The sequence below is a fragment of the Neofelis nebulosa genome, chromosome 10, assembly GCF_028018385.1.
Source record: "Neofelis nebulosa isolate mNeoNeb1 chromosome 10, mNeoNeb1.pri, whole genome shotgun sequence".
Taxonomy (NCBI): domain Eukaryota; kingdom Metazoa; phylum Chordata; class Mammalia; order Carnivora; family Felidae; genus Neofelis; species Neofelis nebulosa.
The window spans coordinates 889116-903792 of NC_080791.1; the positions used below are offsets into that span (position 1 = coordinate 889116).

The 14677-nt window shown below is 45.5% G+C and overlaps 1 protein-coding gene across 1 annotated transcript; it reads right to left on the reverse strand.

Annotated features, from left to right (window-relative positions):
• Positions 1-1900: 1900 nt before the first annotated feature.
• On the reverse strand, positions 1901-10728 carry MMP7 (matrix metallopeptidase 7). The gene is made up of 6 exons (XM_058686465.1): positions 10561-10728; positions 8108-8334; positions 7873-8021; positions 5947-6075; positions 3772-3933; positions 1901-2217 (listed from the first exon to the last, which is right to left on the reverse strand). Exons 1-6 carry the CDS (start codon positions 10666-10668, stop codon positions 2189-2191), a joined length of 804 nt encoding a protein of 267 aa, XP_058542448.1. The 5' UTR covers positions 10669-10728; the 3' UTR covers positions 1901-2188.
• Between the last annotated feature and the right edge of the window lie 3949 nt (positions 10729-14677).

The following is a 14677-nucleotide window of genomic DNA, read 5'->3' on the forward strand; positions in this document are numbered from 1 at the left end:
GCAGCAAAAGAAGGCATCCCTGTCATGTTCCTGATCTTAGGGGGAAAGACTTAAGTCTTTCACCACCGAGTATGATGTTTATTGTGGGTTTTTCATATTTTTATCATGTTGTAGGCGCTTCCTTCGATTCCTAGTGTGTTGAGTGTTTTTAAGATAAAAAGGTTTGAGTTTTGTCAAATGCCTGTCCACATCAATTGAGACGATTATGGGCTTTTCCCCCTTGTTCTGTTAATGTGGTGTATGACACTGATCGATTTGCATATCACTGTATCATGTTTGCATCCCAGGAATAAGTCCTACCTGCTTGGCGTATAATCTTTTTCCTATGCTGCCGAATTTGGTTTGCTAATTTGGTTGAGAATTTCTGCATCCATTTCATAAGGACTATTGGTCTGTAGTTTTCTTGTCCTGTTTTTGTCTAGCTTTGATACAAGGGTAATGTTGGCTTTACAGAATGAGTAAAGGAGTGTTCCTTTCTCTTTAAACTTTTGGAAAAGTTTGAGAAGAGGTGACTTCAGTTCTCCTTTAAATGTTTGTTGGATTCACTGGTGAAGCTTTCAGTCCTGGGCTTTCCTTTGTCAGGAGACTTTTGATTACTGATTTAATCTCCTTACTAATTATAGGTCTATTTAGATTTTCTATTTCTTCATGATTTAATCTTGGTAGGTATTGTGTTTCTAAGAATTTGTCCATTTAGTCTACGTTATCCAATTTCTTGGCATCTAATTGCTTACAGTGTTCTCTTATTTTTTAAATTTTATTTCTGTAAAATCAGTAGCAATGTCCCCACGTTCATAGCCGATGTTTAGTAATTTGAGCCTTCTCTCTTTTTTTCCTCAGTCTATCCAGGTAAAAGTTTGTGAATTTTGTTGATTTAAAAAAAAATCCAGATTGTAATTTAATTTTTAATCTATAAGGTTGTTTTTCTAAACTGAAGACTTTATTTTTTAGGACAGTTTTAAGTTCACACCAAAATCAAGTGGAAGGTATGGCCATTTTCCACAGACCACCCCCTTTTCTCACATGCAGAGAGCAACCCCGTTATCAGCAACCCCATCGTGGGGACTCGATGGTGCCCCATGGGTATGTTAAGCTACTCTCACTTTTCTTTGAACCTTTTTCCTTTTCTTCCTCAGATTTGATCATTTCCATTGCCCTATTACCAAGTTTACTGATCCTTTCTTCTCGGAGAGTGCTTCTCCCACAGAAACACATTTCTGCGTGAGACTGTTTCGCGGTCTCTGTGCTGCAGAGTGAGCTGTGTGGACATTGGGAAAATGAGTTTCTGGGAGAAGTCAGAAGGAATGGGGTATAGACCTGAGGATAAGAAGTTGGGGTCTGGGGAGGTGGGCGGCCGGTGAGAAGCTACTGATGCTGGGGCAGGTGAAGGATTGAGGGAGGGGGATCATGTCCAATTTTGGGTGTGTTTGATGTCGCTGTCCTGGTGGGGAGTGAACCCCACTGTTGATGCATCTTCAGCATCTCTGGAGACTCACGGAGGTGCTGCTGGGAGTCAGGTTAAGAGAAGAGGATGGGACTGATATCGGGTGGGCCCTGAGGAGCAGTTGTATCAGGAGAGATGCAGGGAAATTGGGTTGGGGGTAGGAACTCAGCCACAAGTGACTATGGGAGTGGAAATCCTTGGGAATTCACACGTTTTGCGGGAAGACCTGGGCTCACCAGAAGACTCAGAGTGAGAGTAGGCCAAGACAATAAGGGAAACTCAGTGCGCCTTCAGGGCCACACGAGTGAATGAGAGGGGCTGGACCTCCTTCCTTGCCCACACAGTGATGGGGTGAGTGCAGCTGAAGACCCAGAATGATGTGGTGGGATTCCTGTTGGTCTGTTTGCTTGCTTCAGTGTTTGATCTCACTGTACAGCTTGCTTCCTGGGAGAAATCTTTTACCATGGAATACAAACTTTATTTATCTGTGTATTTAACATTTATTAATATCTACCAAGTGCAAGTTGCTCGAGGAAAGTCATCAATGAATGAGACACTCAGGCCACAAGGGGGCTTATCCCCAGAAGGAGAGAGAGGGAGAGAGAGAGACACGTGAAAACCAACCACGGTACAGGCAAGAGCCAAGTCAGTGCTCAGAGACATTCAAGGACTGTGTGCATTCGTTCTGGTTGGAGAAGAGCTACAAGGAATCCCATGAATGAACGTGTGCTCTCCCCGAAGTTCCTACTTCTTTCTTGATTTACTTCTCTTTCCTGTTCAGAGAGAAAATAGGAACGTCTCACCTGGTGTAAAACACATAAAACCCATCCTAGGACCCTAAGAACAGAAGACGTGTTGCAGAAAGTACAGCGTATCATTCATGTGGGTGGTTTTCTGTGTCTGCAACAAAGGTTCTGAAGAACAATCTCAGAAGGCTAAGAAGGTGGTGCTGGGCTGAGGGGCAGGCCCTGGGGGCCGATGTGTCCCCTCCCCGTCTCTGCTGGTGTCACCACCGTGTGGTCTTGGATAAGATTCCACTTAATCTCTCTCAATGCTAGATCAAGTGCATGAGGAGGACCCCAGCCGCTCATCGGATTGTTGCCTCAAATGAACTAATGCTCGTGAAATGCTGGGTATGCTAAATGCTAGATTTATTTTTATTATTCTGAAAAGAACACCGAGAATCTCACATCCATGAGGTTAATCATATTCTTTTGAATTTATATTTTCTGTGCGTATGACTTCTTGGATTAATGAACTCACTCCATTTAAAACCTGTATAATTAAGTCTTGCTTTCATTTGTCCAAAAGTGACCTCTTTCCAATTTTGACTCGGGGGCACCTCAGTGTCTAACATGTAAGAATTTAATGCCTTGGTCTGTCTTCTTCTGAAATCTAATCTGTCCCTTTTTTGTTCCCTTTCTACTTTTCTTAAGGTTCTAACACAATAACCCATGCCATTGAGCGCTCCATGAATCTCACAGGCGTATAAGGGGAGGCACCATTTTCTGTTTTGTTGGTGATAACTTTATCGACAGTTGTCAGTGGTTTATGAATTTTTCTGACAGCAGCAGCAATGTGAGCCAGAACTTTAAGGTACAGTTACATGGTATTTTCCAAAATGCGCTCTCTGCAGCACTGTTCTGTGAGGGCTCACTCGGGCATTGCGTTGAAAGGATTCTCCCTTAGGAAGTGCTGAGTTTAACAAGCACGGGAGGGACTCCTGAATATCCTGTGCACCTGAAATACAGTAGGTTGTGTTTCCTGAACTGGTTTTTCCATAGGGAATTGTCTTGTAGGACTACTCAGTGTTCTGGGAACACAGTTTAGGAAATGCCGATTGATAGTACGTTGTAGGTGCCACTGAGAGCTTAAATGCACTTTATTCTAGGGGTAATTTTCTCCTGAGGATATCACCCCATCTGCTGGAAGCATTTTTATGGCTTCTCTGATCTTTCAGACCCTTAGGCAGCTAGGGAGGAAGATGCTCTATCCCTCAGGGCGTCCCCTCAGGGGGACACTCTATGAAAGTATCTGAACTGAGCTAGAAAGAACAGCGAGTGGCAGCTTGGGGGGGAAAAACACCTTCCTGGTGTCATTTTCAGGATTTTACTAAACGATACCATGTTACTGAAAACTTGAAATCAATGATCTCATCGTATGAAATAGCCTGGTTACCCTCGGAGTGTCTAAGTTCTCCAATTTCTTTCCTCAGTGGGCTTGAGATGTGAGGTGCAGGGTGTTTTTCCGTTTCCCAGGGTTTCCTGTTCAAGTCCTCCCCGAGCAGACAATGTGAAAGCCCCCTTATGGGAGATCATAAATATTACCATACAATTCCTGGATTTCTCTGATATCGCCCGGCGAGAGCTTGAAATTCTCAGAGTCCCTGGCTCCGTAGGTGGGGTACATGACAGAGTCGGGATCGGACGAATGTCTCAGGCCCAGAGAATGGCCAAGTTCATGGGTTGCAACAGCCAGGAAGTTAATTCCTATGACAGAAGAGCGGCACATGGTAATGACGGAAGCAGCCATGTAAATAGAGACATAAAAGATTTGTAACAGGAAACAGAAAACACCATCTGGGGAGGACTCGCGGGCGGGGACGGCTGAGGACAGTCACAGGAGCTTCAGTGTCACCCCCTTGCTGCCATTGGAGAAATGACAGTTCTGTCCCTGTGGCGCCCCACCCTAGGTCACTTGGCAGTTTTCTGGAGGGAACGCAGAGGCATGTGGACGCGGGCTTGAGCCCCCCGGAGACGCGGACAGACGGACAAACATGTCAGTTCCTCCCCTGCTGCTCAGAGGCAATTGCTTCTGCTGTGTGGGGCTGTCACGGGTGTGAACCCCCCGGTACCTGGGGACAGGGGCTAGTCGCTCACAGACGGGGGTGCGGAATGTCAGGAGAGGGAGGCCGCTATGAGGACGCCCACACTAAGGGCAGCATATCCAGGCGGCATCAGCTGTGTTCCATTGACTCCCTTGTCCTCCTGTCTGTCCTTCCTTCCTCAGACTCACAGAGGGGCAGCTGCGGGTCATTCGCAAAGGGGACGCGGCGGCCAGTGTCCCCGCATCAGGCACCTCCATGCTGTGATCTCCCTTCGCACAGGCCCCGACCTCCCTCTCCAGGATGCTTGGCAGCCGTGTGATTTCGTGTAACATATTTACTTATAGAATCATCTCCACTTCATATTATTTACCCCAGAGATTTTCTTCATTAGTGCTCTGGGGGGTCTGTGGTCTCCCATGACGGGCTGGGCCGTGGCGTGGGCTCCTCTTGGACAGTGAATGATCTTCGAATGGTCTACAACTCCCAAGTATCATAGTGAACAGTGAACGATCTCAGAATGGTCTACAACTCCCAAGTATCATAGTCTCTGCTTCCCTTTCTCCTCCAGGAAAACAAACTTACTGCAGTGCCTGGGAGGCTCAGGCAGCTGAGTGTATGTCTCTTGATTTTAGCTCAGGTCATAGGCTCATGGTTGGTGGGATCAAGCCCCACGTAGGGCTCTGTGCTGACAGCATGGAGCCTGCTACAGATTCTCTCTCTCTCCTTCTCTTTCTCTCAAAATAAATAAATAAAACTGAAAAAGAGAGAGAGAGAGAGAGAGACTCAGAATCCTTTTAAATGCTTTCTTTTTGTGGGGCACCTGGGTGACTCAAGTCAGTTAAGCGTCAGACTCTTGATTTCGGCTCAGGTCATGATCTCATGGTTCCTCAGTTTGAGCCTCCACATCAGGCTCTGCACTGACTGCATGGAACCTGCTTGGGATTCTCTGTCTCTGTCTCTCTCTCTGCCCCTCCCCACTCTGTCTCTCTCTCTGTCTCTCAAAGTAAATAAATAAACTTAAAAAAAACCCCTGAAAAACACCTTACTTTTGGGAAATATAAAGAACTCTATCAAATTATTAAGGTATCCCAAACACTATGCTAAGCGCTGCATAAACATTATCTCATTTAATTTATTAAAAAAATTTTTTTGAGACAGAGAGAGACAGAGCATGAACGGGGGAGGGGCAGAGAGAGAGGGAGACACAGAATCGGAAGCAGGCTCCAGGCTCTGAGCCATCAGCCCAGAGCCCGATGCGGGGCTCGAACTCACAGACGGCGAGATGGTGACCTGAGCTGAAGTCGGACGCTTAACCGACTAAGCCACCCAGGCGCCCCTATCTCATTTAATTTAAACAACAATCCCACAAGGTGGGAATTATTTATAGTACCATTTCATAGGTGGAAACTGAGACTCAGAGAAGTCAAATAACTTGGCTAGAGACACACAGGGAGTGGCTGGTAGAGGCCCAGCAGGGTGAACCAGGTGTGGTTTGCACTCCCTTCCAGCTCCCATCCACACAGCATTATAAGCATGTGAAATGAAATAATGCATTTAGAGCACAGGGTACAGTCATCGGCAGCTAACGATGGGTCAATACTTATTACTGCTTAGAGCAGTGATCAAGTTCAGACGTTTGCAACTACGTGCAGGGGAAGAGTGATGAGGTGCTGACCTAGACCCCTGCCGTCGGCCCAGCGCTCGTCCTCATCGAAGTGGGCGTCTCCTCCCAGGCCCGGCCCAGGTTCGTAGGCATGGGCCAGTGTGCCTCCTGGTCCGTCAAATGGGTAGAAGTCCCCGTGAGCTGAAACAAAGAGGGCAGTTGCCTTTAGTGACTGTGGTTGATATAGTGACAGCAGCTATGAAGCTCGGCCCCGTCCACAAAGTCCACATGGGGTTACCAGCAGGGCGGTGTGCGTGTTTATGGGTCTCAGGAACATTCTGTTTCAGAAAACCACTGCTCAGCCCCGATAATCATCCGAGACTGAAAGCTTGGCATGTGGGTGTCACATTTGGTCCTGGGCAGGATGGAGAATGGGTGGGGTATTACGTTTGGGAACTTAACGTGTGTACCTTTTAGTAGCTTTTCCTTGAAAGCCTAGCTGGTTCTCTGTGGGCAGAACAGATGGTCTCTAGGAGAACCGTGCACCAAGTGTCAAAATGCATTTTGCCAAGCGCTTTTATTTGTGATGTAGGGATGTTTGTTTTTGAATTGGTATAAGGCTGTATCCAGTTTATCCATTTCCTGAAACCCGGGAGCACCATGAGCAATGACTTCTTTCTGCAATGTTCTCTTTGACGTTGTCAGTACTGTGCCGGAATTCAAATTTCAGCTACAGTCACAGCTCCTGGGCAGTTCAACATTAGGACAGACTGGAAAGAACAGTATTTTTCTCTAAATTGGCATCATAAAACACTAGCCATTAACAGCCGTTTGTGTATATGGGTTGTATCTCTGTAAGCCCTATAATCTGAATGCTCTCATTTTCTGCTTTTCTACTCCACTGTTGGCAACAGGTCATCGGGAAGACCACTGGGCCTTTGGAAGTTATAACCCCTTCTCTTGGTTTAGTGTTGATGTTAGGTATGTTGTAACCTATCCCATAGATATACACATATGCATTTATACATCTATCAGGATTTATGCTACAAAACAGGGGTTGGTAAACATTTTCTGTAAAGGACCAGATAATAAGGAATTTAGTATTAGTGAGCTTGGTAGCACCTATCACAATTGCTAAGCCCTCCCACTGTAGCCCCAAAGCAGTCACTGATAACAGGAAAATGAAGGACCATCACTATGTTCTATTTTTTTTTAATTTTAATGTTTATTTATTTTTGAGAGAGAGAGAGCACTTGCAAGTGGGGAGGGGCAGAGAGAGAGGGAGACACAGAATCTGAAGCAGGCTCCAGGCTCTGAGCTGTCAGCACAGAGCCCTATGTGGGGCTTGAACCCGTGAACTGTGAGATCATGACCTGAGCAAGCCAGACGCTTAACCAGCTGAGCCACCCAGGTGCCCTGACTGTCACTGTGTTCTAATAAATATTTATTTATAAAATCCTGGAACTGCCCAACAGAGAAAAAAGGATAAAAATGTATTTACAAAAATGGATGGCAGGCCAGGTTCAGCTCATGGGCGATGATTTGGCACCCCTCTGGTGGCTCTAGAGGCACCTGGGTGGTTTAATCTGTTAAGCGTCCAACTCGTGATTTCATCTCAGGTCATGATCTCAGGGTTCATGGGATTGAACTCTGTGTGGGACTCTGTGCTGACAGTTCTGAGCCTGCTTGGGATTCTCTCTCCTTCTCTCTCTGTCCCCCCTCCCCCACTCATTCTCTCTCTCAAAATAAACTTATTAAATTTATTAAACTTATTAAAAAATAGTGGCTCTACATTAACAAACTAGAAAAAGTATAGTGACATATATACATCATTATATATGTCTATATATAGATCATTATCTATTATATATGTCATACGTATATCATATTGAAAGATCGTATGTATATAAAAGATCTTAAATCCTGAAAAGAGGAAGGTGCTGCTATAAATAACAAGCAAAACAGCACCCAGGACTACCCTGCGGGAAGCCTCCTTACCTCCTCTTGCAAAGCCAATCACGATATCGGGAATTCCCAGCACAACTCTCCTGAAGGATAGTGGGATCTCTTTGCTCCACATATTCAAGGCCTTTGCCACTAAATGATCCACTGTGACACGTGGTAAGTCTCGAGTGTATGATATGATCCTGGTAGCAAACAAGAAGACAATGTTTGACCTCCTAGGAAGAGGGTTTTACTGGTCTCTGCCTGAATGAACCGAAGGAAAACTAACCTGTAGGTGACCACTCTGGAAGTCCACTTTGGCCTATTTCTGGATGGCAAGTCTTCTCCGGTGTCCGGAAGCCCGCATCTGGGCTGTTGCATTACCACTATCACGCGGGAGTCCAGCATTCCAGTCACGGGCAGGCGGAAGAACTTCTGCATTTCCTTGAGCTGGGCTCCGAAGCTGTCGGCATCCCTCGATTTGGCGTCAGATGGGTAAAATCTCTTGAGATACTCCTGTCGGAAAGAAGAAATTGTTCTCTCATCGTATTTACTGTCTTTTTCTTATGTCTCCGAGGTCTATGCATCATCTTTGCCTCTGGCTCCTGTGGACTCCAACGGTGGTTTGAAGACAGAGTCCTTACACGGTCATTAAGTGAAATAAGTGTGCATTAATGAGATAAAAATTTAGTATCGATAATGACACAGAGTCATTCCATTTCGTGAGCAAAAGAGTCCGTCCATTTTCCTTTTACCCCATTAGATGTTTTGAGGAGACCCACTGTACCCTTTATAAACCACAGGCTGGCTTGTACTGGCCCATCAGGAAGAGCACGCCGTGTGTCCCCGCAGGGCACTGCAGAGACGCTGTGGGGAGGTCCGAAGTCAGCAGCCACCCCTGAGATTCTCGAGAGGTCTGGCCCCCGCGGAGGTTAAAGGGTCTTTAAGTTTTAGTCCTGGGAAGGATATTGTGAAAGTATTTTGTTGAACGTGCATATTCTCTGGGGGAAGATAACAAAGCTCCTAACAGCTGAATGATGTGCTCGGGGCCACCCATTACATTAGTACGGGAACTGGCCCTGTCCCCTCACTGCCCGTGCTGGGTTCTTTTCATTGCTAAAGCTCCAGCAGAGCCCACACCTCGAGGCTGCAGGACAGGGCAGGTCTGCCAGGTGTATTCCATGTACAGCTGGGGCCTTGGCACTTTCTTAAGGGACCCGAGTGTCTGGATAGGAGCATGGCAGTCCAGCAGCCTGAGTAGCAAAAAGTAAACAGTGAATGCAACAGCGCCAGCGGCTTCATGAGAGCTTGTACTGAGCACCTGTCACTGGCAGGGACAAGACCAGGATCCTCACATACATTTAAACTCGAGCCACCCCGGGAAGGAGGGACGGCTTTGTCATGATGAGTCATGGCTCAGAGAAGGAAATCAGCACAGGGTCACCCCATGAGGAACCAAAGGAGACACATTTTGTTTTCTTTTTTCTTTTTCTTTTTTTAAAGGGTATTTATTTACTTTGATGGGGAGAGAGAGAGAGAGAGAGAGAGAGAGAGAGAGAGAGCAGAGGAGGGGCGGGGGACAGAGGGTCTGAAGCGGGCTCCGTGCTGACAGCAGACAGCCCGACATGGGGCTCGAACCCATGAACCCTGAGATCATAACCTGAGCCGAAGTCGGACACTTAACTGACTAAGCCCCCCAGGTGCTCTGCAAAGAAGTCCTTTTATCCCTTCCTGAACTACAGGCCTTACAAAGACACTCTTTTGGAAGAGATCTTTTTGCATCCTTGATATGAATTTTCCTGCTTTCTCTGGTTTATTAGAAACCGGCGCACTAAGTACAGGGGCTCAGTGTTCTTGCAAATGTACTGCTTCGGGGGAACCAGTTATATTAACCTTGTGAAATCGCTGCTTTGCAGGTAAAAAACAGTCAAATGTTAGGAATTTCGCACGGTACGGGGAGTTTCTCAAAGTCAGAGTTAACGTGAGACACAAGTAGACTTTTCTTATGCTTAAGGCTTAAGTTTATGAACAGTGCTCGGGAGGAAAAATACCGAAAATTAACTACTTATACTTATTAGTTTGCTTGTGAAGTCGTATACTGGAAAGACCATGGTTTTTGAACCAGCAAGACTTGCCCTTGACTCCTGTCGCTACCATGACCAAGTACGGGAATCCGCGTGACTTTCCGTCCGTGTCCTGGGATAGAGCTGCAGGTTCCTTGACACACAGCACAGTGCAGCCTGTATGATCAGAAATGGCCTGCACGATAGTTGGCATTGTTATCACTCGCTTCTTCACTACAACAATCCCATGAGCTGAGTATCTGTGTCCCCCTTGGGCGAAGTCACCAGTGCGTGCCCGCCCGCCGTCCCCGTTGGCTTGTAAGCGGACAGCTGCCAACTCTACCCTTGTTTTCTGATTTCAAGCCACCACCAGGAGTCCTTAAGAGTGACACTCAGCTCTCTATGGAAAGAATCTCCAGCCACAAGAAGTGATATCAACAACTTCAATTTGTTGAGGGGGCACCCCCGTGGGTCGACTGCACCGTTGTCCCCGGTTTGCACGGGGAATACCAGAGCTCACAGAAGGGCACTAACCTTCTCATGTCGTCTGTGTGGTGAGGGAGGAGGGGCGGGAGTGGGAGCCCAGTTTGGGCAGTGGTCCCCGATCGAAACCCATATTCTACATAATCAGAAAAACTACCCCAACTGAAAAACGCGCTTCCGAGCAGCAGGGACATACCTGAGCCTGCTTCCACTGTGACTCACTGTGGCCGCCCGCCTCCCGGGGGAGCGGCAGGGCTGGGCTTTGGGGCAGCAGACACAGGACACACAGCACCGCGAGCCGCATGGTCGCTCCGCATTCTCTGCCGGCCGCTGCAGAGATTTATATAGTTGTCAGACCTGCATGTGGAAACCGGTGACTCATTTGAGTGTTTTCTTTCTTTTCGGTGTCTACAGAACTTTGGAAGCATGTGTGAGTTTTCATTAATGGCCACAAGGAAGTTTTATGTCCTTATTGGCAGGAAGCCCACAATGTATTTGCCTTTTTTCAAAGGATCCCCCCCGCCTTTGGTGTATAAATTTAACCATGAGAAAACATACTTTATTTGCCAAAATGAAATTGCTACTTAGACTCGTCTTTTCAACTTAAAATGTTGGGGAGCATCATTTAGGAGTTACCGTAGCAGGATGCATCTTAAAAGAATTTTTTAAGAGTGTGAAATGCAAGGAAAATTACCAAAAAACATACAACTAATCAACTAATTATTAAGCAAACGTTCTTTAATAAACACCAAAGTCAAGGTTTGAGTCCAACTTCTTTATTTTTATCAAAGATGAAATGGAAGCCAAAATGACAGTAGCCAAAATGACTCACTTCCCCAAGGTCACAGGGTTACTTGCTAGTGGTCCTGACAGCCAGCCCAGAGCTGTTTCTATCACACCACCCATCAGCTCGTTTTGTCATTATAGTCAACATTTCTTGGGAGAGCCCCATGGCTTTTGACTAGAATACATCATGGAAAACTCCTCAGATATGCTGGAGCTGAAAAATTTAATTCTTCAAACATCCCCCAAATCATCTGGAGGTCGGGTGTGGTTAGTCAGCAAAAGTAAACTTTCCAGATGAATAAATTAAGTTTTCAGGGCACCTGGGTGGCTCAGTTGGCTAAGGGTCTGACTCTTGCTCTCAGCTCAGGTCTTGATCTCAGGGTCGTGAGTTCAAGCCCCATGCTGGGCTCTGCACTGGGCATGAAGCCTACTTAAAAAAAAAAATAAATTAAATATGCTCTCTTTATGTAGATGCGTTAATTCTGTGTCATCACAGTTCAACTATACTTGAGAACCTGGTGTCTTTAGTCAGTGTGTGGCATGTAACGGGTGCATAATATGTGGTTATAAAGATAAATATTTGCGTGTGGATTTGGATCAGCTAGTATGGGTAATATGAGGTTTTCTGTGATCTTTGCTTGGAATTAAAGTTCAAAGCATTCCCTATATATTATATTTTCTATTTCTGTTTATTTTTAGTAATTCAAAGAGCATTTGAGGTTACAAATATTTTAAACAAATTTTAGTAACTCCCTTGAATACTCACTTTTGGGTTGCAAGAAAGACGTCTTTTCTTCTCTTGTTCCTTTGAATTATAATTTGTGAAAAAATGAACAAGTGGGATCGAGTCCCAGTCCCTGCCCAGAGTTTATGCTCTAGGGTAGGGGTGCAGGGAGGGAAGTACTCTTAAAACAGTGGAACAAACGCTTGCAGTAGGCAATGCTACCAGCCAGAGGGAGTGGCTAATCCTTCCCATGGGGACTGAGGATTGATCCATGCCTTTGAGCTGGATTTGGGAGGGTAGCCATTATAGGAAGAGCACATCGAAGGAAGAAGACAGCACGAAGAGCAAGCCGTCAGTGTTGCTGGAAGGTGAGTGGCTGGGAAGGGAGGGGGGTCCAGTTGTGAAGGGCCAGTCTTGTGTGCTAGGGGCTTCTGACTTTTTCCTAAATGGTGTCAAGGAACATTTCAGAGGAAGAAAGTGGCATTCTCAGATTTGTGATGTTGCAAGCAAATGTTGGTGGTTGTTCTGAGGATGGGCCAGGGACGACAGATGATTCTCCGTAGAGGGATATGAGAGAGGCAGAAAGGTCAAGAAAAAGTTATCCAATAATCCAGGTGAGAGAGGAAAGAAGAAGTCCTGAACCAGGACCGACTGCTGGGAGGAGAAGGAGGAAGGCGGTTCCAGATCCATCTGGAAGGTGGGACCGATGAAGAGAAAGCCAATCAAAAGCCGAGTTGCTGACTGGTGGCAGGAGTGAGGAAGAGAGAATTAAAGCCTGATGGATTTAGTGGAGGGCAGTGCTGTCATTACAGGACAAGGCTTTCGGGAGAAAGAACAAGAAGTAAATTTTTCAAGGGAAGCAGGGACTTGGTTGTGGTTAAGCAATGACATCAATTTTGGATATTGAGTTTGGATGTGTTCACTGGGAACATCAGATCTGGAGCTCATGGGGGTGATCTGGTCTGCAGATATAGGTTGTGAGTGACTTATTTCAAAAGAAGGAAAACCATGCACTTTTTAGTGTAGTAAAATTTGCTTAATATAAAATTTGCCATCTTAAACATTTTTAAAAATTTTATTCTTTATTTTTTAAAATTTACATCTAAATTAGCATATAGTGCAGCAATGATTTCAGGAGTAGATTCCTTAATGCCCCTTCCCCATTTAGCCCGTCCCCCCTCCCACAACCCCTCCAGTAACCCTCAGTTTGTTCTCCATATTTCTGAGTCTCTTCTGTTTTGCCCCCCTCCCTGTTTTTATATTCTTTTTGCTTCCCTTCCCTTATGTCCATCTGTTTTGTCTCTTAAAGTCCTCATATGAGTGAAGTCATATGATATTTGTCTTTTTCTGACTAATTTCGCTTGCATTAATACCCTCCAGTTCCATCCATGTAGTTGCAAATGGCAAGATTTCATTCTTTTTGATTGCTGGGTAATACTCCATTGTTTAAATACCACATCTTCTTTATCCATTCATCCGTCGATGGACATTTGGGCTTTTTCTATACTTTGGCTATTGTCGATAGCGCTGCTGTCAACATGGGGGTGCATGTGTCCCTTCGAAACAGCACACCTGTATCCCGTGGATAAATGCCTAGTAGTGCAATTCCTGGGTCGTAGGGTAATTCTATTTTTAGTTTTTTGAGAAACCTCCATACTGTTTTCCAGAGTGGCTGCAGCAGCTTGCATTCCCAACAACAATGCAAAAGAGATCCTCTTTCTCCACATCCTCGCCAACGTCTGTTGTTGCCTGAGTTGTTAATGTGAGCCATTCTGACAGGTGTGAGGTGGTATCTCCTTGTGGTTTTGATTTGTATTTCCCTGATGATGAGTGATGTTGAGCATTTTTTCATGTGTCGGTTGGTCATCTGGATGTCTTCTTTGGAGAAGTGTCTATTCATGTCTTTGGCCCATTTCTTCACTGGATTATTTGTTTTTTTAGGTGTTGAGTTTGATCAGTTCTTTATAGATTTTGGATACTTACCCTTTATCTGATATGGCACTTGCAAATCTCTTTTCCCGTTCTGTCGGTTGCCTTTTAGTTTTGCTGATTGGCCATCTTAACCATTTTAAGGGTGCAGTTCACTGCACTAAGTCCATTCACTATATTTTACAATCATCACCAATATCTACTTCCGGAACCTCTTCGTCATCCCAAGCAGAAATTCTATACCATTCATATGATAAGTCTCTGCTTCCCCATCTTCCTAGCCCCTGGTGATCTCTGAATATGACTATTCCAGGCAACTCGTACAAGTGTGTTCATCTCATGGTGGTCCTATTTTTTAAATTTATTTTTTATTTTATATATATATATAGAAAGAGAGCATGAACAAGAGAGAGAGGGACAGAGAGAGAGGGAGAAAGAGAGAGAGAATCCCAAGCAGGCTCCATGCTCAGCGTGGAGCCCAGCACGGGGCTCGATCCCACGACCTTGGGATCATGGCCTGAGCCGAAATCAAGAGTCAGATGCTCTGCCCGCTAAGTCGCGGTTGTCCACTCGCATTTGCATTATTTCCTTCAGCACAATGTCTTCTAGTTTCATCCACGTTGTAGCTGGTGTCAGAGCTTCCTTTTTATGGCTGAATAATATCCCATCCTGTGAATGTATCACATTTTATTTATCAATGTATCTGTCAACATCTTGGGTTGCTTCCTGCTTGGCTGTTATAAACAATTGTACAATGATCTTCAGCATACACGTATCTGTTTGAATCCCTGCTTTCAATCAGTTCAGGCATGTCCCTGTGAGAGGGACCGCGGAGACAACACCAAACCGTTTTCTACAGAGACGGCACATTTTG